General features: G+C 35.6%; 1 protein-coding gene across 1 annotated transcript in view; it reads right to left on the bottom strand.

Annotated features, from left to right (window-relative positions):
- The window catches only part of LOC149547925 (aminoaldehyde dehydrogenase 2, peroxisomal-like), a 231,743-nt gene extending 227,581 nt beyond the window's left edge, over positions 1-4,162 (bottom strand). Inside the window, exon 1 of the mRNA XM_089791969.1 lies at positions 3,851-4,162. Within this exon, the coding sequence (XP_089648095.1) occupies positions 3,851-3,959 (109 nt within the window). The 5' untranslated portion in view covers positions 3,960-4,162. The remainder of the gene's footprint in view (positions 1-3,850) is intronic.
- Positions 4,163-24,966: the final 20,804 nt, after the last annotated feature.

Below are 24,966 nucleotides of genomic sequence, written 5' to 3'. Positions count from 1 at the left end.
TAACTCGGCACCATCTCCCTATCACTCGACACCCTCTTGTGCCAAGCAAAACTATCACTCGGCACCTTTTGTTGCCAAGTGAATTTTTTTTTAAGGTTGTGATTTACTTTTCACAAAAATTAACTAAAGAAAGTGCAAAGTTCATATTTTGTTTGAGCCCTAGACTACACCAAACATCAAAAGGCCGCAAAAATCATCAAAAGTTTTGGCATTTTCTTGGTTCTCAAGTCCTCTCAAGTGGCCATTTTGCTGGGTCTAAAACATCTCAAATCACCAACACAATCTTAATCACCAGTTTCAAATGGTTCTCTAACTCACCAAAATATTGGACTGCTAGCTTAGTGCCAAGTTGACTAACAACCCAAAATATCAATATCAAAAGATAAACTTGTGTCACCAATTCCCATAGTCCATGCGCCTTGCAAAACACTGAAGCACTTGCATAAAAGAGAAAGGCCTTCTGCTTCACTCTTCACAAGCGATTTGTAGCTGTCAGGTCATAGCCTCCAGCCTATGCAAAAATGGAAACTTTGGAGCAGGATTCAAAAAAAATTCAAAGTGTAAAGGACAGAAGATTTCACTGAATGTTGTTGTGAGGCCATACACTACAGAGACCCAATTAACCACAATTATTGCACGATATATATATAGAATGGATTCATTGAACAGGCTTTAGAAGCTTCTATGTAAATATATTTGCAGGTGTAAAGATCGAGTCTCCACAACCTTTACCAGCTTTCTCCATCTGTATGCAAAGATTAGAGATTTGAACGTGTCACTGAAAACTTTCAAGCAACAGATTTGGTGCATTTTAGGGGATTCAAGATCTATATGTAATTTCAAATTACTTTGCTTATCAACATAAGTAGCTTTGGTGTTTGCAGATGGCATCTAATATGCAGTAACAAAAATTGAAATAAATGGTCAATTCTTGAGAATTATGGATAAGATCATTACTTTGAATATGAGAGTTTAAACTTAGATAGGACTACGTTCTTGCTTCAGTTTCAAGTTAGTTTATGTAAAACAACAATGAAATTAATTTGCAGTTGAAATTGTTGCTTCTTTTATACATGTAGAAGAAAAATGCCAAGACATCCTCTCTTCTAAATTAATTTTTCTCTGCAATTCTCAGATTTCACCAAATCACCTGTATGACTTAAAAGTGAACTTCAAATTAGAAAATCAGAATTTCAAAAAATATTTATAAATAAATTACAAATGAATTTTGAAAATCAAATTTTCAAGATAAGGTTATGAAGGAGTTACAACAGAAAGGCTATATATATAAGATCATTGTGTAAAAGAGCAGAGGCACGGGGATGAGAGGTGGGGAGGAGTTTTTAGAACAGAGAAATTGTGAGCTCTCCCATTGTTTTTCTCAAAAAGGAATGATATTACTGGACAATGAACTTGAGTATTATTATTTTATGCTTTAGGTCTTTTCTTATTTAATTTGCATCCATTCTCTACAATGCTTCCTGTTATGGGTGGATGAAATAAGTTTTTTTCCCATATACTTGTTTTCTTTTCAATGCAACGATAGATGTAATATTAGGAAGTTTTTGATCTATGAGTCTAGAAATTTCAGGCCAGTGTCCTTGTTTTTGTTAGCATTTCTTCATCTAAACCCTTCCTGCAATTTTCTAAGTTCTTTTGAACTACCTTTTCTTGGGACACACCTTTGTGTTTGTTCCTTTTTTTCCCTGAAAATCTGTTCTTTATCTTCTCGACGAACTAGCTTATTGGTCCTGTACTAACCTAATCTAGAGTCTCCTCTTTTTGTTTCAGTTTTAATTTGTGTATCATTCCCGCTTTTGGTTAAAAGCATATCCTTGCAAAGGAGTTGCCTCTCTCAAGGAGACAGAAAGATTACTACTCCAACAGTGATATGTCTAACTGTTCTAAACGTTAACATTGTCCACTAGACGAATGAGAATCAAATTGCTTTCAGCAAAATATTGCAGTGACAAATCTGTTTAATAGAAGGTATGCTAGTATAAACACCATTGTCAGCCAATGGGCTGTTATGACGGTTTATATCACCATCAAAGTCCAAAAAGCCCTTCACATAGCAAACCCAAACACTGAAAATAGCACTTGATTGCTACTATACTCGACAACCTTTCATAATGGCAGGCACTGATAATCTTGCACCATACAAACAATCGTATTTCTGTTGTGAACAGCTAATAAATTGTTCACTTTAGATAGTCGCTGTCATTTAAAATTGTTCCATAAATTATACTGTTTGTAACTTTCAGCTAATCAAGGAAGGAGAGGAGCGGTCAAAGCTACTGACCAGGCCAACGTTTGCCTTGTAAGTGCCCAGATATACATTGCGATGGTTTGAGCCATGACAAATTGCATCTGAAGGAGATGTTTGACATTTAAACCTATAAAAAAGTGTGCCTTTCGCACATTTCAGTTAAACTTTAGCCACTTTTTTATTGCTGCTAAGCAGATTGTTGGGTTGACGAAGTACTCCGTACGGTGGCTCCCATATGGTGAACTTCCCCGTATGGTGAGTCACTCGGAGATGTGTATCTGCGGAGATGAATGGGGACGGTGCGATGAAGTGAAGTTGCCAATGTTGCGTACAGCAAGGACAGTACGGTGGTGTCGTGGTGCTGGAGTCGTGGTGCCGGACAGTACGGTGGTGTCGTGGTGCCAAAGGTGTCATGGTACCGGAGTCGTGGTGCCAGACAGTACGGTGGGGTCGTGGTGCCAGAGGTGTCATGGTGGTGCCGGATAGTACGGCAGTGTTGTGGTGCTGAACAGTACATGGTGTTGGACAGTACAGTGGTGACAGACAGCACAGTGACAGTTATGGTGTGAAGCAGAATTGGTTGACCGATTATGTAACGTAATGGTTGACATACCAGATTCCATAACGAATTGCTATGCAAGATTCGTTGAGGGGATGACAAGCCTAATGCCTGGCAAAACGTTGCTAAGTCTGTGGTTGACAGTAATGGTTGTATTGCTGTAGAGGCTGTGAGGGCTGAGGCTATGAGTCTGGAGGACAGAGTGTCAGAGTGGTAGTAGTCAGGTTGATTGTAAAGACGATCTGAGCCTGAGTCCATTATTGTTTGTATGTAATGTATGCATTACTGTAATACAAAGGGCAACACTCTAGTTCTTGGCTGGTGGGTTTTTCCTAAAAGGGTTTCCCACGTAAATCTTGGTCTCTTGTATATCTTGTGTGCATTATTGTTGTTTTCTGTGTTCTTTATTTTTCCTATACATTCTCTATAAATTTGAACCCTTTAGGTTTCCCCTGTAAATTGACATTTGGAAGGCAAGTAGCTTTCCTAACACAGATCTAGCTTGATTTTAAGTACGAGAAAAAATTATGCATAGACTTGACTTAAAATATCTCCTTCAAAGTTGACGTACTTCAATCAGTACTTATTCGTCTTTATAACGTCTTGGGGGCAGTTCAGTAAGGGTTAAACGGTGCAAGAAGTACGTCATACTTATGTTTGACACAGTTCAGGTCACATAGGAAAACTGCCAGAAGCAACAAATTTCTCTGTTTGGAATAGTTCGGGTCAAACAGAGCCGTGCACAATTCTGGTTGCAAAATCATTAGCGAGTGTTCCACGAGATGGCAGTTTTTTGGTTTGTAGATTAATATAAACTCTTTCCACAAGATTGCAGATTCGATGTCATCATAGATTAGTATACCCTGTCCAAACCTTAGGGTTCTCTATCTGTGATTACAATAGATGCGGCCAATTCACCTAGGTAGTCTCAATATAAAACTTATCAATTTTATTCAAGCGACTAAAAGACAAGGTTACCAAAACAAGAACGCACAAAAAAAGATGGGAGAATTAAAGCATGCCTATTGTTTCTTCTGTGGCAGGATTGATAACGGGAAAGCGATTGCCTTTGGTGGGTGCTCTCCACTCCCCGTCAATAAAGAGTTGTCGAGTGGCTATCTTGAACGCCATGATCTCTCAAAGATAAGAGCAGAGTGGAAAATGATCGCTTACCAGATGAGATTAAATGAAGTGAGTATAGGTTTTTTTATGATGAAGTCCGAGACGCCAAGCAGCCTTTCGCGCCTCCCGGTGCTATAAGGAATACCACTGTGCAGTAGAGTGCATTATTCTTAGTGCGCAATCAATTTGCACTGAACTCGGATTTGACACGTGAATTTCTGTGCCGGGTGCAGAAATAGTTTATATAAATTGGATCACCTGACAGTCAGCCGCTTGAGTGTTGACAGGGATGCTAGAATGGAAATGAATGGGGTGAAATAGCAAAACAGAATTAGCTCATAAGAAAATGGATTCAATTTCAATTTTTTTCAATAGATTTCTATTTTTATAAAATTTGTTCTATTGTTTTTAACTTTAAGAGTTGTAACAACAAAAGTATTACAAGAAAAATGCATAATGTGAACAAGTTAAAGAAAATGGATTCAAATTGAATTTTTTTTGAAGATTTTTTTTTTTTAATTTATTTTATTGTTTTTAATTTAAGAGTCCCAACAACAACAGCATTATAAGAAAAATGCATAGTGTAAGTAAATTAAAGCATTGGATTAATTTTCAAAGAAGAGTAATGAAAAAAAATCTCATCTTACCCTTCTTTAAGTTTGCTTCTATGTATCTATATATCCTCTACACATTGTCTCTCCCTATGTTTCCCTATCATTTTTTATCTCTATCAATCTTTTCACCTCTTTATCCCTCTTTCTCACCTCCCCCCCCCTCACTCTCTCCTTATCCTTAGTTCCTTAATTATAATTATATATCCCTCTTAACTAATATTTCTTATATGAAATGGGCAATTTAGCTATTTGAAATCAATAATTTAAAATTGTCTATATCCCATCATCTCTATCTCCCCCTTTCTATCTTACTCTATATTTCTATATCTCTCTTTTTTCATCCATATGTCTCTTTAATACACACACTTCCCTTGTCTACCTTCTTGTACTTTCTTTTATAGCTTTCTTCTACACATGTGCACTCATTTCTCCATTACTATCCCTATTTATCTTACCCCTCTCTTCATCATTCACCTCTCATTATCTATATTCTATTTGCTTTATTACTCTTTGAACTTCTCTACGTATCTATCTATATACTATCTATCACCTAATATGTATTTATCATTTTATCTATTCTTCTCCCCACTCTCCCATCTCCTCTTCCTATTTCTCGCCCTCCCACTACCTTCTTCGTTGTCTTTCCCTTCATATTGATCTCCCTTATATAGACACACTCTGATTATTTTTTCCTCCCTATTTTTTATTAATATCAATCCTTTCACCTCTCTATCTCTCTTATCTCTTCATATTATTCATCTTATTCACTCCCCTTGACCTATCTTGTTTTGTCCATCCCTATATCTCCCTACCTCTCTAATAATCATTTATTATTTGAAATGAACAACCTAGCCTTTCAAAATGCACACAATATATTAGCTCCTAGAAATCTATTGACTAATACAAGTTAGGTTAGTTGACAAATGCATCGAATATATAAAAAGGCTTTAAATTTGTAATGAGACTTTGAATTAACTACATGACCACTTTGATTTAATAAATATATTATTTGTATATAACATATAAGATTTAAATTTTTCTATTATCGTTGTTATTTTTGGTCCACAATCTAATGATTATACTAAGAGGGGGGTTGAATCAATATAATATTTATAACTTCAAACTTTGACACTTAACTAGTCTATTGATACTTATGAAAATTGTCTAACTTGTTAAAGCATAATTAATAATCATTCAACAAAGAAAGGTAGTGTCACATAACACAAAAGTCTCTTGAAGAAGCCTGAATTAGGTGAAATCCATAGTTGTGAGGTAATGCTCACTAAGCTTTCACTCTTCTAGAGTGTTCCCTGTCAATAGCTTATCCATGTTAAAATATTACGAAGACATTGTCAAGTGCCACCCAATTAAGGAATTTAATGGAGACATGTTAGAGTATTTACCTAATTAAAGGTAGCCTAATTAAAGGACTTAAGATGCAAATGAATGTATCACTCTATCAGGGGATTTGATAGAAACGACTTATTAAAGTCCACCCTCAATGGGATTTGTTGTTGTAATTATCAAACAACAACAAAAGCATTCACCTATGAAAAATATCTACTAACTTAGCTTGATTAGATCACTTGTATGCTCTTGGACATGTTTGGAACTTGCTTTACAATCTCTCGACTTTGTAACTCAAATTTAGTCATCTTTGTGCTTGGCTCTCCTTGGCTTCAATTCTTTTGCATTCTATGTGTTTAGCTCACTGGCTCTTACTAAAAACACACAATTCCCACTGTTTGTCTTCACCTTTTCTTCTTTCCTTTTTACTAGTGATTGCACTCAACTTAGCTCAATGGAATCTCATCTTTTTAATATACAATCAACAACATGTTCACACTATAATGAATGAGTATATCCATTCCTTCTTTTCTCACTCTCAAACCCTAATTTATGAATTTAAAATTTAAACTCAATTGCCTTTGTTAGACATGTTCTCATTTCTTTTTACTGCATTGCGTTCACGAGAAATGTATGTTGGGTATGCTTTCATAACATGGAAGGTCATGGGTTCTTTGTGACTTCTATCTGCTCATTAGGAAGAATTCAAATTTGAAATCTCTTGCCCATCTTCCCATTGAAACTCGATGTGACAGCTCTCCACCTTTCTTTTAGGTGTCAAAAAAAAAATTATCAACCCAATGATGTGTCCAGTCACGAGTTACATGCCTTTGTATTCCAATCTTGATGACTTTTGTTAAACCTATTTGTGAGACTTCTGATCTCTCCATTCTAACTTCTTGTCTTGTTATATCACTCATTACCAACTTGCATTTGGCCCAAATTATCTAAGTGTGATTGTAAAGACCACATATGTTCACCAGTCTCTCTTGGATCTTACTATAGTCATGTCCTCCTATGACTAGGATGATCTCATTTTCTTTCCTTATTTCATTAGTTACCTTTCATATACTGATATGCACTTTGATCTTGTGTTGACATCAATGACGATACTATCTCACTAGTATGCTCCATTGATCTCATAAATTGACTCTTTTTAATAGTTATGCAAACAATCTCCCCCTTTGGCATTGATGACAACCTTTTTCAACTTTAGCACTATTTTGTGCCTCAATACAATTTTCTTAATGTTCAAGGATAATTTACTAACTATTGTATACTTAGACAATAAAACATGTCATTACCTTTCTCTTCTTCTGTCACATCTCCCCCTAAGATAGTTGAATCCTTTGGTGCTCTAGTATTGATCTATTGTTGGACTCATTTTGATATATTTCCTTTGTCTTGTGCAACTCTTCTCCCTTCTTTGCTTTCTTATTGCATCATACTTCTCCCCATGTTTTTAGTTTACTCCTAGTTTATGTAGGTGCTCTACTCTACCAATCATCTCCCCCTTTCATCTTCTTTCTCTTCATTTCTTCTCTTTGTTACTTCTCCCCCTTTGACAACAATGCCAAAGGTACAAATCCGATGGCATATCTTTGTGATTGTTCCCCCTATGGAGTAGTCCCCTTGTGGTCATCGATCCACTACAAGTATAATCTTTGAAGGTCTTGGATTGATGCATGTCTTTTCTACTCTACTTTAGACATGATAAGGGTATAACCCCTAGTCTTCCTCTAAGATACTCAAAAGTATCCTTTTGAAGAGGTTTAGTGAAATATCTAATATTTGTTCTTTTCTTGGAACATATTCCAACCTTACCTCTTTTTCTTACACTTTCTCTCTCAGAAAGATATACTTAATAGCATTATGTTTTTTCTTTAGTGCATAACTAGGTTCTTTGATATGTTGATGACATTGGTACTATCGCAGCTTATAACCATGGGTTCTTCCACCTTCTCCTGAATTCTTTCCAATAGTTGTTTGATCTAAACAATTTGAGTGTGATTCATTGTTACATTTACATACTCAATCTATATTGTTGATTGAGATATACAATTTTGCTTCATATTGGCCCATGCTATCTATCTTCCTCCAAAAAATAATTCACCTCTAGTTGTTCTCATTCTATCATCTATGTTTCATGTCCTATTAACATTAGTAAAGACACTAAGTGCAAAGTTTCCTTTGTGAGGACACCATAAACCATATTCCTTGGTACATTTCAGGTATCTAAAGATCCTCTTTACAATAACCAAGTCTGACTCTTTGGGGCTGGTTGAACATCTAACCACTATCCCCATTACATGAGTAATGTCTAGTTTGATGTGCACTACATATAGTAGTTTACTGATCATAGATCAGTAGAGAGTTTCACTTTGACAATTCTCAATTGGCAATTGGTCACCGCTGGAGTGCCCATCAATTTGAACTCCTCTAGTCCAAAGGTCTTTAAAATCTCCATCATATGCTCTGTTTGACTTATGAAGATTCCACCTTTAAGTTGAAGACACTTGTAGTCCAATGAAGAAATTTTTTCCTCCAATCATGGACATCTTAGAATCTTTCTTCATATCATCGTCACCTCCAAAGATGATATCATCCACAATTATGTATGCAATCAACAACTCATCTTTGGTTTCTTTCTTCAAGTAAATGTTACTATTTTCACTAGTTCTCATAAATCCAATATTTATCAAGTATGAGTGCAATCTGTCATACCATGCTCATGGTGCTTATTTGAGTCCATACAATGATTTCTTCAATTTATATGCCTTGTCCTCACTATTTTAAGATAAAAACCCCTCTAGTTGTTCAATAAATACTTCTTCTTCAAGGACTCCACTAAGGAATGTAGACTTCACATCCATTTTATAGACTTGGAACCTTTTGTATGATGCAAAACTAGGAGTATCTACACTCCTTCTGGTCTAGCCATCGGTGCAAATGTTTCCCCGTAGTCTATTCCTTCTTCATGTGCATATCCTTTGTAAACAAGCTTCACCTTATTTTTTGTGACTTTTTCATCTTCATTCATCTGTTCAATTTCTTCCTTCAAGGCTTCTTTTCTAGCCTTGGGCTCAACATGTGAGAGCAAAAAGATTGTCTTTCTCACCTTTCTTCTTATCATGAAATGTCCCTTTACTGCTTTTTTATGATATTTCCAGCCTCAAATCAGAACTTTAAAATCAAACAACCAATATTACAAAGATCTGCCAACTCTCCAATAAAACCCAAATCGGGTATGTCCAAATTAGTGCCAAAAAACTTCACAACTTCACAAATTATTAATAAATCTGAAAATGGACATTTTTACAAAAATTTCAGCAGCATAATAGCCTACAAAATGACATTTCCAGATTTGTACAGCCCTTACACAACAGATCACAAATGTAGAGCAAAACTATGCTCAATCGGGCTCCCGAAATTAACACAAAAATGCCCGAAAACACCAAAAAACACTCATAAATTATCTCAGAAGTTTAATCACGACCCAATACATATATTCAGCTCTATTTTAACATCATAAAGTCTAAAATACAACAGCAAACCAAACTGATATGAAACACTCAACTGAAAACCCAAATTCAAACAAAAAACAACCCCGAAAACACCCAAATCGGCACTATCTAGCACAAAGGCAAACTCTGTATGAGCATGCACATGGAATGGCTTCAAACTCCCGTCCTTAGCCTTCCTGGAAACCTGCAAACTCCCGTTCTTGGGTCTCCTTCTCCACAGGTTTGGCAGCCTCTGAAGAACAACAAGAAAATTAGCAAGAATCAAGATGTAGAATGAGCCCAAAATGCCTCCAAACCCCTTTTAAAGAGGGCATAACCCTAACTCACGTCCAAGAGGGGTTAATAAAATATAATTTAATAATAATTTTTATTTATTAGTCCATTGGTTTCCAAAGATTAACCCCTTTTTCCGAAATTTCACCTTTATGGAGCCTGCCTGCCTTAACAAAGTTTATTTTTTTTAATTATTTGAATAGGGGACATGACAAGTCCTCCCCTCCCAAATATTGTTTGTCCTCAAGCAATGAAGGTTGGAATTCTCAAGAATATGTTCTCCTTCCCAAGTTGCATCCTCTAGTGGTAATCCTTTCCATTTGACCAAATGCTCTATGATGCTCCTATTTCTCAACCTTTTCTCTCTTGTATCCAAAATCTCTTCTGGTATCAAAACTAATTTCCCTTCATCATCAAGAGGTGGTAATTCTGTAGATACTATGGTTTGCTGGCCTAGAACCTTCTTTAAGCAAGATACATGAAAAATATTATGTATTTTGTTGTTTGGTGGGAGCTCCAATTCATAAGCTACCTCTCCTACCTTCTTGATGATTTTATAAGGCCCATAGAACCTTGGCTTGAGTTTCTCTGCCCCACTTCTCTTCAAGGTGCTTTGCTTATATGGCTGCAACCTAACAAATACCAAATCTCCCACCTCAAAAGATCTTTCAATCCTTTTCCTGTCAGCATATATCTTTTGTTGGTTTTGTGCATGTTGTAGATTATCCTTGAGGGACCTTATTATGTCTTGGCTTTGCTTGATGAAATCACTTGCTGCGGGTACTCTGCTATCGGAAAGTATTAGATCAACAAAGGAAAGGGCATCGTAACCATAAAGAGCACGAAAAGGAGGCATACCAATAGACATGTGATGAGATGTATTGTAACAATACTCCCCTAGGTGTAACCATTTCACCCAAGCATGTTGTTGATTTGAAACATAGTTCCTCAAATATCCTTCTATCCATTTATTAACTATCTCTGTTTGTCCATCTGTTTGAGGGTGATAGCTAGTACTGGGAGTGAGTTCAGTTCCTGCCAAATGAAAGAGCTCCTTCCAAAAAGAGCTGAGGAATCTATTGTCCCGGTCACTAACAATGTTTCTAGGCAAACCATGTAATCTAAAAATTTCCTTGAAGAACAATTCGGCCACTTGTGATGCCTTGAAATCAGATGTGATAGGAAAGAAATGTGCATACTTAGTTAGTCTATCTACCACCACATATATGCAATCCTTACCTTGAACCTTGGGCAACCCAGTGATGAAATCCATGGAAATACTTTCCCATTTTTGTTCAGGAATAGGAAGTGGCTGCAACAACCCTGCAGGAAAATTTTGCTCACTCTTGCTTTGTTGGCATACCATACATTCCTTAATGTGTTTAAGGACATCCTCCTTCATACCCTTCCATGAAAACCACTCTCGAATTTGCCTGTATGTCTTGAAGTATCCCTGGTGACCAGCCAAAGGTGTGTCATGAAAGGCCCTCAATATCCTCTCCTTAGTTTTTGACCCTGGTACTAAGAAGATCCTGTTCTTGTAATAAATCAATTCATCAACAACCTTGTACCTGTTATCATCCACTAACTTATCCAAAATCTCGGTGGCAAATGAATCTTTAGCATACTCTAAAATTATGGAGACTTTCCAATCAGCAGAGATAAATGATAAGGAACACAAAGTGGGCTTTCTTGAGAGAGCATCAGCAACCACATTATTCTTTCCTTTCATGTATTCAATATCAAAATCATAAGCTTGCAATTTGCTTACCCATTTTTGTTGACGATCATTCAAATCCCTTTGGTTCAAGAAGAACCTGAGGCTATTATGGTCTGTCTTTACAATGAATCTCCCACATACCAAATATTGTCTAAACTTATGAAGTGCATGCATGATTGCCAACATTTCCTTATCATAGATGGAGTACCCTTTCTCTGATTGATTTAATTTTCGACTCTCAAATGCTATTGGATGTCCCCTTTGAGTTAGGACAGCCCCTATACCTTCTCCCGAAGCATCACATTCAACAACAAAAGGTAAAGAGAAATCTGGAATTGCAAGCACAGGGCATGAACTCATTACCTCCTTAAGCTTATCAAATGTTTTTTGTGCCTCTTCTGTCCAAAAAAAAGCTCCTTTCTTTGTCAAATCAGTCAAGGGGGCAGCAAGCTGAGAAAATCCCTTGGCAAATCTCCTATAGTAGCTACACAACCCGAAGAAACCTCTCAATTGTGTAAGATTAGTGGGTGGAGGCCAATCCAAAATTGCCTGGATTTTTTGTTGATCAACCTGTACTCCTTTAGAGCTTATAATATGTCCCAAATATAGGATCTCTGTCAAACCAAACTCACATTTAGATAGCTTAGCATAGAAGGATTGCTGCTCCAAGATTCCCAAAACAGTGTCTATGTGCTTTAGATGCTCTTCCCATGTTTTACTGTATATCAAGATATCATCAAAAAATACCAAAACAAATTTTCGAAGATGCTGACTGAATACCTTATTCATACAAGATTGGAATGTTGCTGGTGCATTAGTGAGTCCAAATGGCATAACAAGAAATTCAAAGTGCCCATAGTGACATCTGAAAGCAGTCTTTTCCACATCTTCACTCCTCATTCGGATTTGATGGTAGCCTGATCTTAAGTCAATTTTTGAGAAGTATACAGCACCATGTAACTCATCAATGAGTTCATCTATGCGTGGTATGGGATACCTATTTTTTATGGTCTTCTTGTTTAGAGCCCTGTAGTCTATACACATTCTCATTGTACCATCCTTTTTCTTGACAAGTACCACAGATGATGCAAATGGACTAGAGCTAGGCCTTATGAATCCCATGTCCAGGAGTTCTTTAATAGTTTTTTCAATTTCTTCCTTATAACCTCTTGGATGGCGGTATGGGGTTGTTATAACTGGTTTGGCACCCTGTTCTAACTCTATAACATGCTCAAAACCTCTATCTGGTGGTAATCCTGGAGGCAAGTCATTGAAAACTATACTATGCTTATCAAGAATATTTTGAATTTCAAAATGGAAATTACCTTGATTCTTGGGAGAGCTTGTTGGTTGGATTATGACTCCTGCTGCCCATGTTACTTGTCCTCTTCGAAAAGTCCTCTCCATCCTCTTTGCAGAGACCGCCTTAGGTGCTCCATTTGATAACCCTCTCAATATGACTTCTTTCCCATTGGAATGAAATTTAAACTCCATAGTTTGATGGTTCATGTAATGGCCTCCGATAGAGTGCAACCATTGAACACCCAATACAAGATCTGTCTCCCCAATACCAACCACATAGAAGTCATCACATAACTCATAATCTCCTAAGGTCATCTTGAGTTGTTTCACCACCCGTGTGCAAGGCATAGTGAATCCATCAGCTACAGTAACATTGAATCCCTCAAAATCTTCTGCTTTAAGCCCTCTTTTCATGACAAATCCCTCATCAATAAAATTGTGAGTTGCCCCACTATCAAGAAGAACAGTCAACCTTTGCCCTACTAGTACCCCTCGAATTCGGAAGGGATGGTATCTTGGGACTCCTGATAATGCTACTAAAGTGCCATCCTTGCTGATTTCTTTTACTTTCTCTTCTTCTACCTCCTCCTTAGTATCATGAAATTCCTCATGCTCATCTGAATCAGATTCTGAAGCAACTTCAATATAGTGCACTTGACCTTTCCCCAAACATCTGTGTCCTGGAACCCATGGTTCTCTACAAGTAAAACAAAGCTTTTTCCTTCGTAATTCACTCCTAGTCTCTTCATCTACCTTCTTTTTTGCCACATTTGTCACATCTTTTGGTGGTAGTGTTGGGAAAGTCTTTTTCTGAAAATTTCCCTTATGTTGCCAAAGATTTGGGGGTTTTTTATTAGTGATTGATTTCATAGGCACGCAAGTTTCAAGTTGCAAGCTTCTTTTGATAGCTTCCTGTAAGGTTGAGGGTGAGAAAGCCTTAACCAAACCCTTAACAGAATCTTCTAAACCATCAAGAAAAAGATAAATGATCCTCTTTTCACTCATATCAGGTACCATAACAGCCACTTTTTGAAATTCTTCTACATACTCATTAACTGATTTGGTTTGCTTCAACTTTGACAATTCTTTAAAGTACTCTTCATCATCCTTGAGGTCAAATCTATCTATCACCCTTTGACTGAAATCTTCAAATGTAGTTACCTGATCGTGACCTTGAGTAGTCATTCCATGATACCACCAATCATAGGCTGCATCTTCCAAGTGTAGACTTGCAAATTGAATAGCATCACTCTCTTTCATGGGGTTAAGTGTGAAGAAAGTTTGTAATTTTTGTAGCCATGCTCTAGCTGAAATTTTATTTGTTCCATCAAAAGTAGGCGCTGTAAACTTGCTTATTTTATTTTTGAGCTCTCTTCCACTTGTGTCATGCTCCCTCCTATTCTCTTTCTTGGGCATCAAAGCGTTCATCATATCCACATATTCTCTAAAAGGAACTGAACTACGAAAGTCATCATCTAAGCCATTGTAAGTAGCTCTTAATGTAATCAAATTACCTGTAACCTCTTCCATTGGATTAATGGCTGGATTTGGTACTGGTGGCTCATCTGCAGGCAAGAAAATAGATTTGGTTGATTTAGATGGTGTGGATCTCCCATTTCTCGGCTCCTCTGAAGTGCTCCCTTTCTCATTAATAGATGCAATTCCTTGTAATTTTTCTGTCAATATTCGCAAAGCCTCTCTAGTTTCCGCCAAACCATCCACTGTTTGCTTCTGAGTATTTTGGATGTCTTGGAAGAATTTCTTTGCCATCTCATCTGGATCAGCCATACTTTTTTCTTCCTTGGATTTTGTACTTTTGCTTTCAACTGGGGGTTTGATCAAAATTTCTTTATTCTTTTCTCGCTACAAATATCTTTTTTCTCTTTCACTTAGTTGCATGCAATCATAAAATATGACATGCAAGATCTGGGTAGTTATCAAAACTTGACATGCAAGATCTGGGTAGTTGTTAAAACTGACATGCAACTTCTACAAACCCTCAGGCTGGCAAGATCACGGCTCTGATACCACTGAAATGTCCCTTTACTACTTTTTTATGATATTTCCAGCCTCAAATCAGAACTTTAAAATCAAACAACCAATATTACAAAGATCTGCCAACTCTCCAATAAAACTCAAATCGGGTATGTCCAAATTAGTGCCAAAAAACTTCACAACTTCACAAATTATTAATAAATCTGAAAATGGACATTTTTACAGAAATTTCAGCAGCATAACAGCCTACAAAATGACATTTCCAAATTTGTACAGCCCTTACACAACAGATCACAAATGTAGAGCAAAACTATGCTCAATCGGGCTCCCGAAATTAACACAAAAATGCCCGAAAACACCAAAAAACACTCATAAATTATCTCAGAAGTTTAATCACGACCCAATACATATATTCAGCTCTATTTTAACATCATAAATTCTGAAATACAACAGCAAACCAAACTGATATGAAACACTCAACTGAAAACCCAAATTCAAACCAAAAACAACCCCGAAAACACCCAAATCGGCACTATCCAGCACAAAGGCAAACTCTGTATGAGCATGCACATGGAATGGCTTCAAACTCCCATCCTTAGCCTTCCTAGAAACTTGCAAACTCCCGTTCTTGAGTCTCCTTCTCCACAGGTTTGGCAGCCTCTGAAGAACAACAAGAAAATTAGCAAGAATCAAGATGTAGAATGAGCCCAAAATGCCTCCAAACCCCTTTTAAAGAGGGCATAACCCTAACTCACGTCCAAGAGGGGTTAATAAAATATAATTTAATAATAATTTTTATTTATTAGTCCATTGGTTTCCAAAGATTAACCCCTTTTTCTGAAATTTCACCTTTATGGAGCCTGCCTGCCTTAACAAAGTTTTTTTTTTTTAATTATTTGAATAGGGGACATGACATATCATCACTCCAATATCCTTATCTTCAATAATTTGATTTGTTGAGTGGCCTTCTTACATACTTATGCAACACAATTTATTGGTTCCTTAGGTTGTTGAACTATAATTGTTTATATTTTTTCTAGTGCAACCTATACATGTTTTACATATACTAGTGTAGTGAGAGGGGTATACACAAACTTCTTCTAATCCTCTGGTTCTCTACAACTTCCTTCATCATTTTGTTCTGAGAACTGATCCAACCTTACACTGGTAGACTCCACTATCTTGTTTGTCTCGATGTTCAAACACTAGCATGCCTTTCTTTTCATGGAGTATCCTAAGAAGATACCCTCATCACTCTTAGGCTCGAACAACCCTTGGTACTCATGCCTCTTTATGTAGCATTTTCCCCCAAATACTTTAAAGTAACTCACTGATGATGAGTGTCTAGACCATAGCTCGTAGGGTGTCTTATGCGTACCTTTCTTCACTTGAACCTTGGTCAATGTATACATTGTTGTGCTTATAACTTCTCTCTAGTAGATTTACACAATATTTTTCTAAATTACTAAAGTTTTGACACAATCTATTATTGTTATGTTTCTTCTTTTAGTAACACCATTCCATTGAGGTGTTCATGGTGCTAACATTTTCCTCTTGATGTCATGTTCTTCATGGTAGATCACAAACTCTTGTGAGGTGAACTCACCTCCCATGTATGATCTTAGACACTTTAATGCTTTACATACATCTCTCTTTCTACTCAAGCTTTGAAAATTTTGAACATGTAAAAAACCTTTGACTTTTCCTTCAGATAAACAACCCATATCATCTTAGTTATATTATCTACGAACACCATAAAATATCTATCACCTGATACATTCTTATTCCTCGTAGGACCAAATAGGTCAAAGTGCACTATTTATAATTTATGTTAAGAAGTAAATAATTCACTTGAAAATCCAGAACTAGCAAACTTACCCAGTTTACAATCCTTGCACATTACATTATTAGGTTGTGTGATTGGAGGCAAGTCTCTTATATGTTACATTATTAGGTAATGTGATTGGAGGCAAGCATCTTACATAGTTCTTTATCCCTACCTTAACAATTTTGTGAAAGTTTATATGGAACAACCTTTTATGTCATAGCCAAATACTTTTAGACTTAGATGCAAAGCAACCATTTATAGTAGAATTGAGGTAAGATATATTACCTTTTCTTTGCTTTCATGTAGCCAATAATTTACCTATCTTGTTGAGATTCTTGCAAGACCCTTTGTTAAACTCAAACCTATAACCCTTATTACTTAGTTCCACACTCAACATGTTGTATTTCAATCCTTCTACTAGATAAACACCTTCACAATCTATGGAATCATTTAAGGATATGAAACCCTTACCTATTAATGCACACATAATGTTATTTTTGAATCTTACCATTCCACCATCATACTCCTTCACTTCATGGAACTTGCTCCGATCTCCTGGCATGTGGTGAGAGCAATCATTATCTATGATCCAATTCTTGTTGTGGTCAATGTTTGATATTAGATCTCTCTCCACTTGTTCTTCCTTTATTGCCATGAAGGATATCTCCTCATCATCATCATCAAAATACATTGACTCCTTGTTAGCCACACCTTCCATTGAAAAATAGCAGTACTTATTACCTTTATTTTTGAAGTTTGTCCACTTCTTGTTCTTTTCCTTTTTGTCTAGTTCAAGACATCTCACAACTATGTCCTACTTTATTGCAATTAAAACATTTGAAATGGAACTTCCTTTTATAATCCCCCTTTCCTTGTGGTAGTCTTTTTTATGCTAAAGCCTCTAGTTCTTCATGTTTAGCAAAGAGACTCTCAAGGTCTGTACTAGATTTTGAAATGCTCTCCACTTCTTTTCCTATTCTGGATGAAATAGGAGTAATAGAAGCTTTGAATCAAGTATCTTCCTTTTGAAGGTTCTTATCATAGTTACTTAGCTAAAAATTTATTAGCTTTCCTATCAAGGTATCAAGTGAAACTTCACCTTTCTTTAGTGATCTTAGCTCTTGAGTGGTTGAGACCCCTATAGCATACTAAGGTTGTAGAGTCCTTAGTATTTTTCTCACTAGATCGCCTTCTTACAATCTACCTCCAACTCCTCTTATGTCAACCCACTACATCTTTTATCCTTTTCTATACTAATCAATATTTTATCATTCTCACATCCTCGTGTCATCATATTTCCCTCTAAGGATGTCAAACTTTGCCTTTTGGACATGCTTGTCTCCTCCATAGATAATTTTCATCTTTTCCCATATTTCATACATTATTTCAAGGTCTTCTAGGTCAGCATGCTCAAAATATAATAGGTACTTACTAGTACATCCATGGTAGCAACATGGATTTCCTCCTTTGTTTGATCTGCATAAAGTGGTGATCTGGGTCGGACATACTTTGTCTCAACATGCATCTCCCAAGGTTTTGAGATGCAACTTCATCTTTCTACACCATAAGACATAGTTTTCCTTAGAACTTTTTTTTGTTTCTCTCTTCATCATTCTAACATTTCCCTCAATTGGAAAAACTTATACCTAAAGAGGATCTATGCTCTGATACCTATTATTGGTCCACAATATAATGATTATATTGAGAGGGGGGGTGTGTGAATTAGTATAATACTGATAACTAACTCAAACTTTGACAATTAACTAGTTTATTGATACTATGAAAATTGTCTAATTAGTTAGAGCATAATTAATATAGACCATTGAACAAAGAAAGGAAGTGTCATATAACATAGATTTCTCTCATGGAAACCCAAATTGGGTGAGAACCATGGTTGTGAGGCCATATTCACAAAGCTTGCACCCTTCTAGAGTGTGTCTGGTCAAAAGCTTATCCCTGCTAAAGATTACAAAGTTATGCCAAGTGTCACCCAATTAAGGGATTTAATGGAGACTTGTTAGAGTCTTTAGATAGTTAAAGGCAACTTGATTAAAAGACTTAAGACACAAATGAATGTGTCACCCCATTAGGGGATTTGATACAAAAGTCTTATTAAAGACCACTCTCAATGGGATTTGTTGTTCTAATTATTAGAGAACAATAAAAGGATTAACCTATGAAAATTAGCTATTGACTTAGCTTGATTTAGATCACGTATAAGCTCTTGGACCTATCTGCAACTTGCTCTACACTCTCTCAGCTCTTCAAATTAGAGTCATGCCCTCTATACTTGGCCCTCGTTGGCTTCAATACTTTCGTAATCTATGTATTTAGTTCAATGACTCTTACTCAACATACACAACTCCCACACTTTGTCTTCACCTTTTTTTCTTTCCTTTTTATTGGTGATTGCACTCATCCTAACTTAATGACATTCCAGTGTTTCAATATGTGATCAACAATATGTTTGTACTAAAATGTATCATTATATAAATTCCTTATTTTCTCACTCTCAAACCCTAATCCATGAATTCAAAATATGAATTCAGTTGTCTTTGTTAGACATATTCTCATTTCTTTGTCATGTGTTTCATTCACAAGTGTTGTGTGTCAGGTGTACTTTCTTGACATGGAAGGTCATGGGTTCTTTGTGACTTATATTTGCTTGTTGAGAAGAATTCAAATTTGAATAATCCTACCCATCTTCCCTTGAAACTTGATAATAGCTTTTCCACCATTATTTAAGGTGTTAGAACAACTTTAACCCCTCAATGACATGTCCAATCATAGGTTACATGCATTTTTATTTTGATCTTGATGACTTCTGTTTAGCCTCTCTATAAGACTTCTAATCTCTCCATTTAGACTTCCTGTCTTGTCAGCTCACCCATTTCCAACTTGCACTCAACCCAAATTGTTTATGTACGAATGTGAAGACCGGTTGTCTTCACTAGTCTCTCTTGTATCTTACTCTAGACATGTCCTCTTGTGAGTGTGATGAATTCATTTTCTATCTTATTTCACCATTTACCTTTCATATATAAGTATGCACTTTGATCTTGCATTAACATCAATGACAACACTATCTCTTACTTGTCTCACTGGTAAGCTTCATCGGTCTCATAACTTGACTCACTTTAATAGTTTAGTCAATAATTACTATATTGAAATCATAATATTATTTGTGACTAAGGTAAAAATAGGTTTTGAGGGGACCCAAAACCCCTTACAAATAAAGAAAAAGGATATACAATAAAAATCCCCCAGGTTTTAGAAGGACTTGGAACCTACAAATTAATAAGCAAAGTTCAAAACCAGGTTTTACAAGGACCTAGAACCTAAAAGAGTATTTAGGAAACACAAGTTGGAAATGAAACATAAATAGGAAAACTAGGACCATCAACCCAACCAACAATTAGAGCCTGCAACTAGACTAACTCTTTGTTCACCTTAGCTAATTCCTTACCAGTCAACATAGTACCTTGAAGGATCTCCTTCACAACCAAACTTGGAGCAACAACAACAACTTTCTTCATAATTTACCTAGTTCTCTTGCTAGGGCCACTAGATAACTTAACTGCAACAGGGGAAATGATTTCCTCATTACTTCTTGTATTGGTGCTTGTTGTAGCAACACACAAACTCAACATTACCATGTCCATCCTTTGACTACTATCTTTAACCAGTTGGTGTAATTCTATTTCATAGGCTTTTAACTTCTCAAGGATATTACCCACCTGATTCTCCAGTTGGATTTTCTTCATTTTTTCTTCATCTAGTTAATTCTATAGCTCTCCCATTTTTTTCTTGAATACAATGATTTCATTATAGAGCCAAGAATCAACCTAGAGAGAGGCATCATCTTTTAGTTTAGCCTTATGGAGGAAAGACAACTTCACTTGTTGTTGTCATCTTCCTTGACCTCATCATTGCACATTTTCTATGAATTAATAGTCACATCCTGGGTACCATCCAACTTTAATTGGTTTTCTTTGTTTAAACCCTCTTGATCCATATTATCCTTATGTTCCTCCTTGGTCAAATTCTATTCTTTAATCATTAGGGCATTATCCTCATCATTCTTTTTCTTTTCTGGGTAGGCATAGGCCATTCACTTTGAGTCATAATATTATTTTCCTCATTCTAGCCTGAGGGTTCTAAATGCGATTTAGTTTCCATTTTTCCTTCATTACTACTTTCCCCATCATCTTTTGCCAAAGACACTCCCTGACTACCAAAATACCCATCTAGGTTAGAGCTAAGATCACCAATTTTTGTTTCTCCCTCATCTTCTTCACTTCTCTCAGAATCCATAGCTTCCTCATTAACCTTTTGAGTATTATCAACCTTAGTTTCCTTCATTTTACCCTTACTATCAGTACAACCCTCCTCAATTTTACATTATAACTTTTAACTTTTTTAGCATGTCACATAATCTTAATATTGTTACATGTCACATAATCTTATATTATTAATTAATTATTTCATATTATAGATATCTTAATTATATACTAACTTATTAGAATTAAAATATATTCTTTCTTATTCAATTCATTCCTTATTATATCTTTATGAACTGTGAAAATAAAATTGCATTGCATGCATCCATAATTTGAATCAAAAGCTATTATTTTTTATTAATTCCACACAAAAAAATCTTTTATGATTCTCAATTCAAAATATAAAGAATTGAATTCAAAGGATGCATGTAAGTATTCCTAATTAATAAACCAAATATATATTTGAAAATTATTCCATGAAAATTTTGACCACGTATGTCCAACATACTAACTTTAAATCAATGGAACTAAATATATTTTTATCATTCTTTACGAAGTAAAGAAATTGTGATAAAACATTTCCATCAATTTCAAGAATAGTACAAAGCAATTCCTCCTTAAGTGGAAAAGAAATTATTTTGTCATCATTCAAAAAATAATCATCTTGAGTTGATCAAATAACATTGATGAGATCTTGCCACAAAGATATTCATTTACTTATTATGTAACTCATACTAACTGCACTAGGAGAACAATTGATGGATATATATGTAACTCATACTAAGTGCAGTGGGAGAACAATTGATGGATATATTTCCTGCTTAAATTAATTTCTACAATATGCCCCACCAACACTATCCTATCTTCCTCTTTAATGCACTACAAATTTTGGAAAACCCAAATTGGTATCTGTAAGAAAATCAGTTTTTTTGCTTTGCAAACCTTTGTAGAGCCAATTGAGCTATTGCAAAACTAGTAAAGATTGCAATATTTTTCTTCAAATAGACTCCATGCCAAATTTAACTATTTCACAAACTGTGACAAAAATGACAAGAAAAAATTCCACTAGCATTGTTATTCTACAAAATCTACATTCACCAATAGAAGAAAAACCTAGCAAAAATAACTTAAAATAAGTCAATTGCTAATATGGGGAACAACTAGTAAGAAACTATTTTCATGTACTAGGTTTATCCCCCCTTTTTTTCTAGGAACTCCTCGCTAGTGAGTCCTCCAAAAAGCATAGGAACCAGCTCATCATTGAGTATCCTCTTGTTTATGTGATTGATGTGCACACGCTCCTTAACCAAGGCCATGTGTTGGGGTCACAAAGAAATGATATGGTTGTTGTGCCAAAGAAATATGAAGCTCAATGTATACCAATTTGAGTCTCCCACTCGCATCATAATAATTTCCCAGCATCACTTGCATTCTTTAGTGGAAGACACCATTGATAAATTGGAATATTTCAATTGGTAAATCCCTTTTAGGTGTCTAACAATGTTGGTAAATCATAACATTTTATCAGTGATCCTGTAAGGAATAAGCCTATCAACTAAATAAATTGGATCACCTAAAATTTAATCACTTGAGTGCCTGACAGGGATGTTGGGATGGAATTCAATGAGCTGGAATATAAAAAAAAGATTAGCTCATAAGAAAATGGAACCAATTTCAATTTATTTTAAAATAGATTTATATTTTTGTAAAAATTTTTCTATTACTTTTATCTTAATAGTTGTAATAGCAAAAGTATCATAAGGAAAATATGTAATGTAAAGAAGTTAAGGCATTGGATTAATTTTGAAAGGAGAATAAAAAATAATATTTATTTTTTAAGTTTCAAAAATTTGACACAATTAAACATAGATAATAGCATATTACAATAATAATTTTCTTAAAGATAATATATTCCAAAGGCAATCTCTAGAATCTAAAATTTTTCTAATACATTATTTAGAAATAAAAAACAAATTAAATTATTCCCACAAGCTAAGCTTCTAAGAGTATCACCAACAAAGATCAAAAGACAACTCAATAGCTATCAAATTCTCAAAATGATTAATAATGCATAGTTGTAACACAGTACCCTTATGAATTCAACACTAGAGGGAAATAGGATGGTGGATTGGTGTGGAGGTTTCCTTAGGGGTGAAACACATCAGTCATCTCTAGTTTGCAAATGACACAATTCTATTAGGGAAATCTTGTAGAGTGGAGGCAAAGTGTATCAAAAGAATGCTTGACTATTACACAAAGGCCTCAAGGAAGAGTAGTAGGTTGGCCAAGTCAGAGATATTCTTCCTCAATATGTCGCCTGGTCCTCAACTAGAGCTAGCCAAAATTCTCAACCTTAGCCCAACTTCTTTTTTGAGTAAGTTTTTAGGCTAGCTTATATTTGGGGGTACCGATAAGATTATCTATCAAGGAATTTGACTAATAATTGCAAAATGAAAATGAATTTTTGGAAGGGAAAGTGGTTATCATTGGTAGGTAGGATTCTCCTTATTTAGATTGTTCTATCTGCAATGCCTATATGTTCTATGTTGTGTCTGAAATTACCAAAGGCAGTGGAGGATGGATTAGTGAAATACATGAGAAGGGGGTACCAATAGGATTATCTACTAGGGAATTTGACTAATAATTTCAAAATGAAAATGGATTTTTAGAAGGGAAAGTGGTTATCCTTGGTGGGTAGGATTCTCCTTATTTATATTGTTCTATTTGCAATGCCTATATGTGCTATGTTGCGTTTGAAATTACCAAAGGCAGTGGAGGATGGATTAGTGAAATATATGAGAAGGTTCTTATGAAATGGACTAGAAGTCTTCCAAAAGGTTCCCCTACTAGCCTAGGATAAGATATGCCAATATATTAATTGAAAATGTGTTGGCATCAGAGAACTACATAACAATGAACATTGCTATGCAGACCAAGTTGGTATGGAGTATTTATAAATAGAGAAAGAGGAAATTGGTGCAAATAATCTAACATAAGTACTTGGATTTAAATGATCCAACTATAATTCTAAGTATTTATAACCCTCCTTATGAATCAACAATATGGAACTTTATCACTAAATGCAGAAAGGTGGTAACTAGCTATGTCACTTGGGAAGTTGATATTGGGAGGAAAGCAAAATTTTGGGAAGACTATTGAGATGGACACCCCACCTTAGTAAGAATGGAAAATTTGGACATCCTGAAAAGGAAAATTGAATTGCATTGGGAAAATAAGATTTAGATTATGATAGAGTTAGGTTGTAGAATGGGTTTCAAATTTGGGAATGAAAGTCATCAGAGTTCCCCAAAAGGAAGGAAATGAAGCATTGAGAAAATAAGTATCCTGTTGATCCATTCTATGGAATGAAAAACCATATAACATTAGGTGGGATGCTTCCTGAGTAGGGGAGTATAAGGACAAGATTAGCTACAAAACCCTAGTAACAATGGCTCCTTGACTTCATTGGCCTTCAAACTTCCTTTTTGGATAGACATTGCTCCCCCAAGACTAGGGCTTTCACTTGGATGGTGATCCAGGGAAGGATTTTAACTCAAGATTGGCTAAACATGATTAGCATTCTAGGTCCAAGCAGGTGTATCATATGCAATAAAATCAAGGAGATTATCAACTACATTATATTGAAGTATTCTTATGTTGAATAAAGTTGGAACGGTTTTCAGCAAAAAATGGATTGGGTTGTTCCCAAACATAAATCATTGGAAACTTAATTTTCAATGTGGCCCGATAAGATGCACATAACTTTATTTTTTAGCCTTTGGAAGATAATTCCTTTAATGATCATCTGGGAACTCTAGAAAGAATGAAATAAAATGATCTTCGGAGATGAATCCTTACCTAGGGGGAAATTGGTGATGAAGATGACAGTCTCAGTATTGGAACTTGTCAATTCAATGGTTCTATCATCTTGGAAGTGTGATTTCATGTCTTGGGACAACAAATTCACAAAAAATTTCCCAAGTTTGGTTCTACCCAAACTGGTTCGTCCTCCTATGGAAGATGAGAACACTTAAGGTGCCAAAACATACAATAGTTGCCTCTTGAGGAGGGATGAGTAAAGATCAACTTTTATGAAACAATAAGAGGAAACCTTAGGCTGAGTGGAATTGGCA

The sequence above is a fragment of the Cupressus sempervirens genome, chromosome 7, assembly GCF_028749045.1.
Source record: "Cupressus sempervirens isolate cs-2001-9-10 chromosome 7, ASM2874904v1, whole genome shotgun sequence".
Lineage (NCBI taxonomy): Eukaryota > Viridiplantae > Streptophyta > Pinopsida > Cupressales > Cupressaceae > Cupressus > Cupressus sempervirens.
Note: the sequence above shows the minus strand (reverse complement) of the source record. Positions and strands in the feature narration are given on the sequence as shown.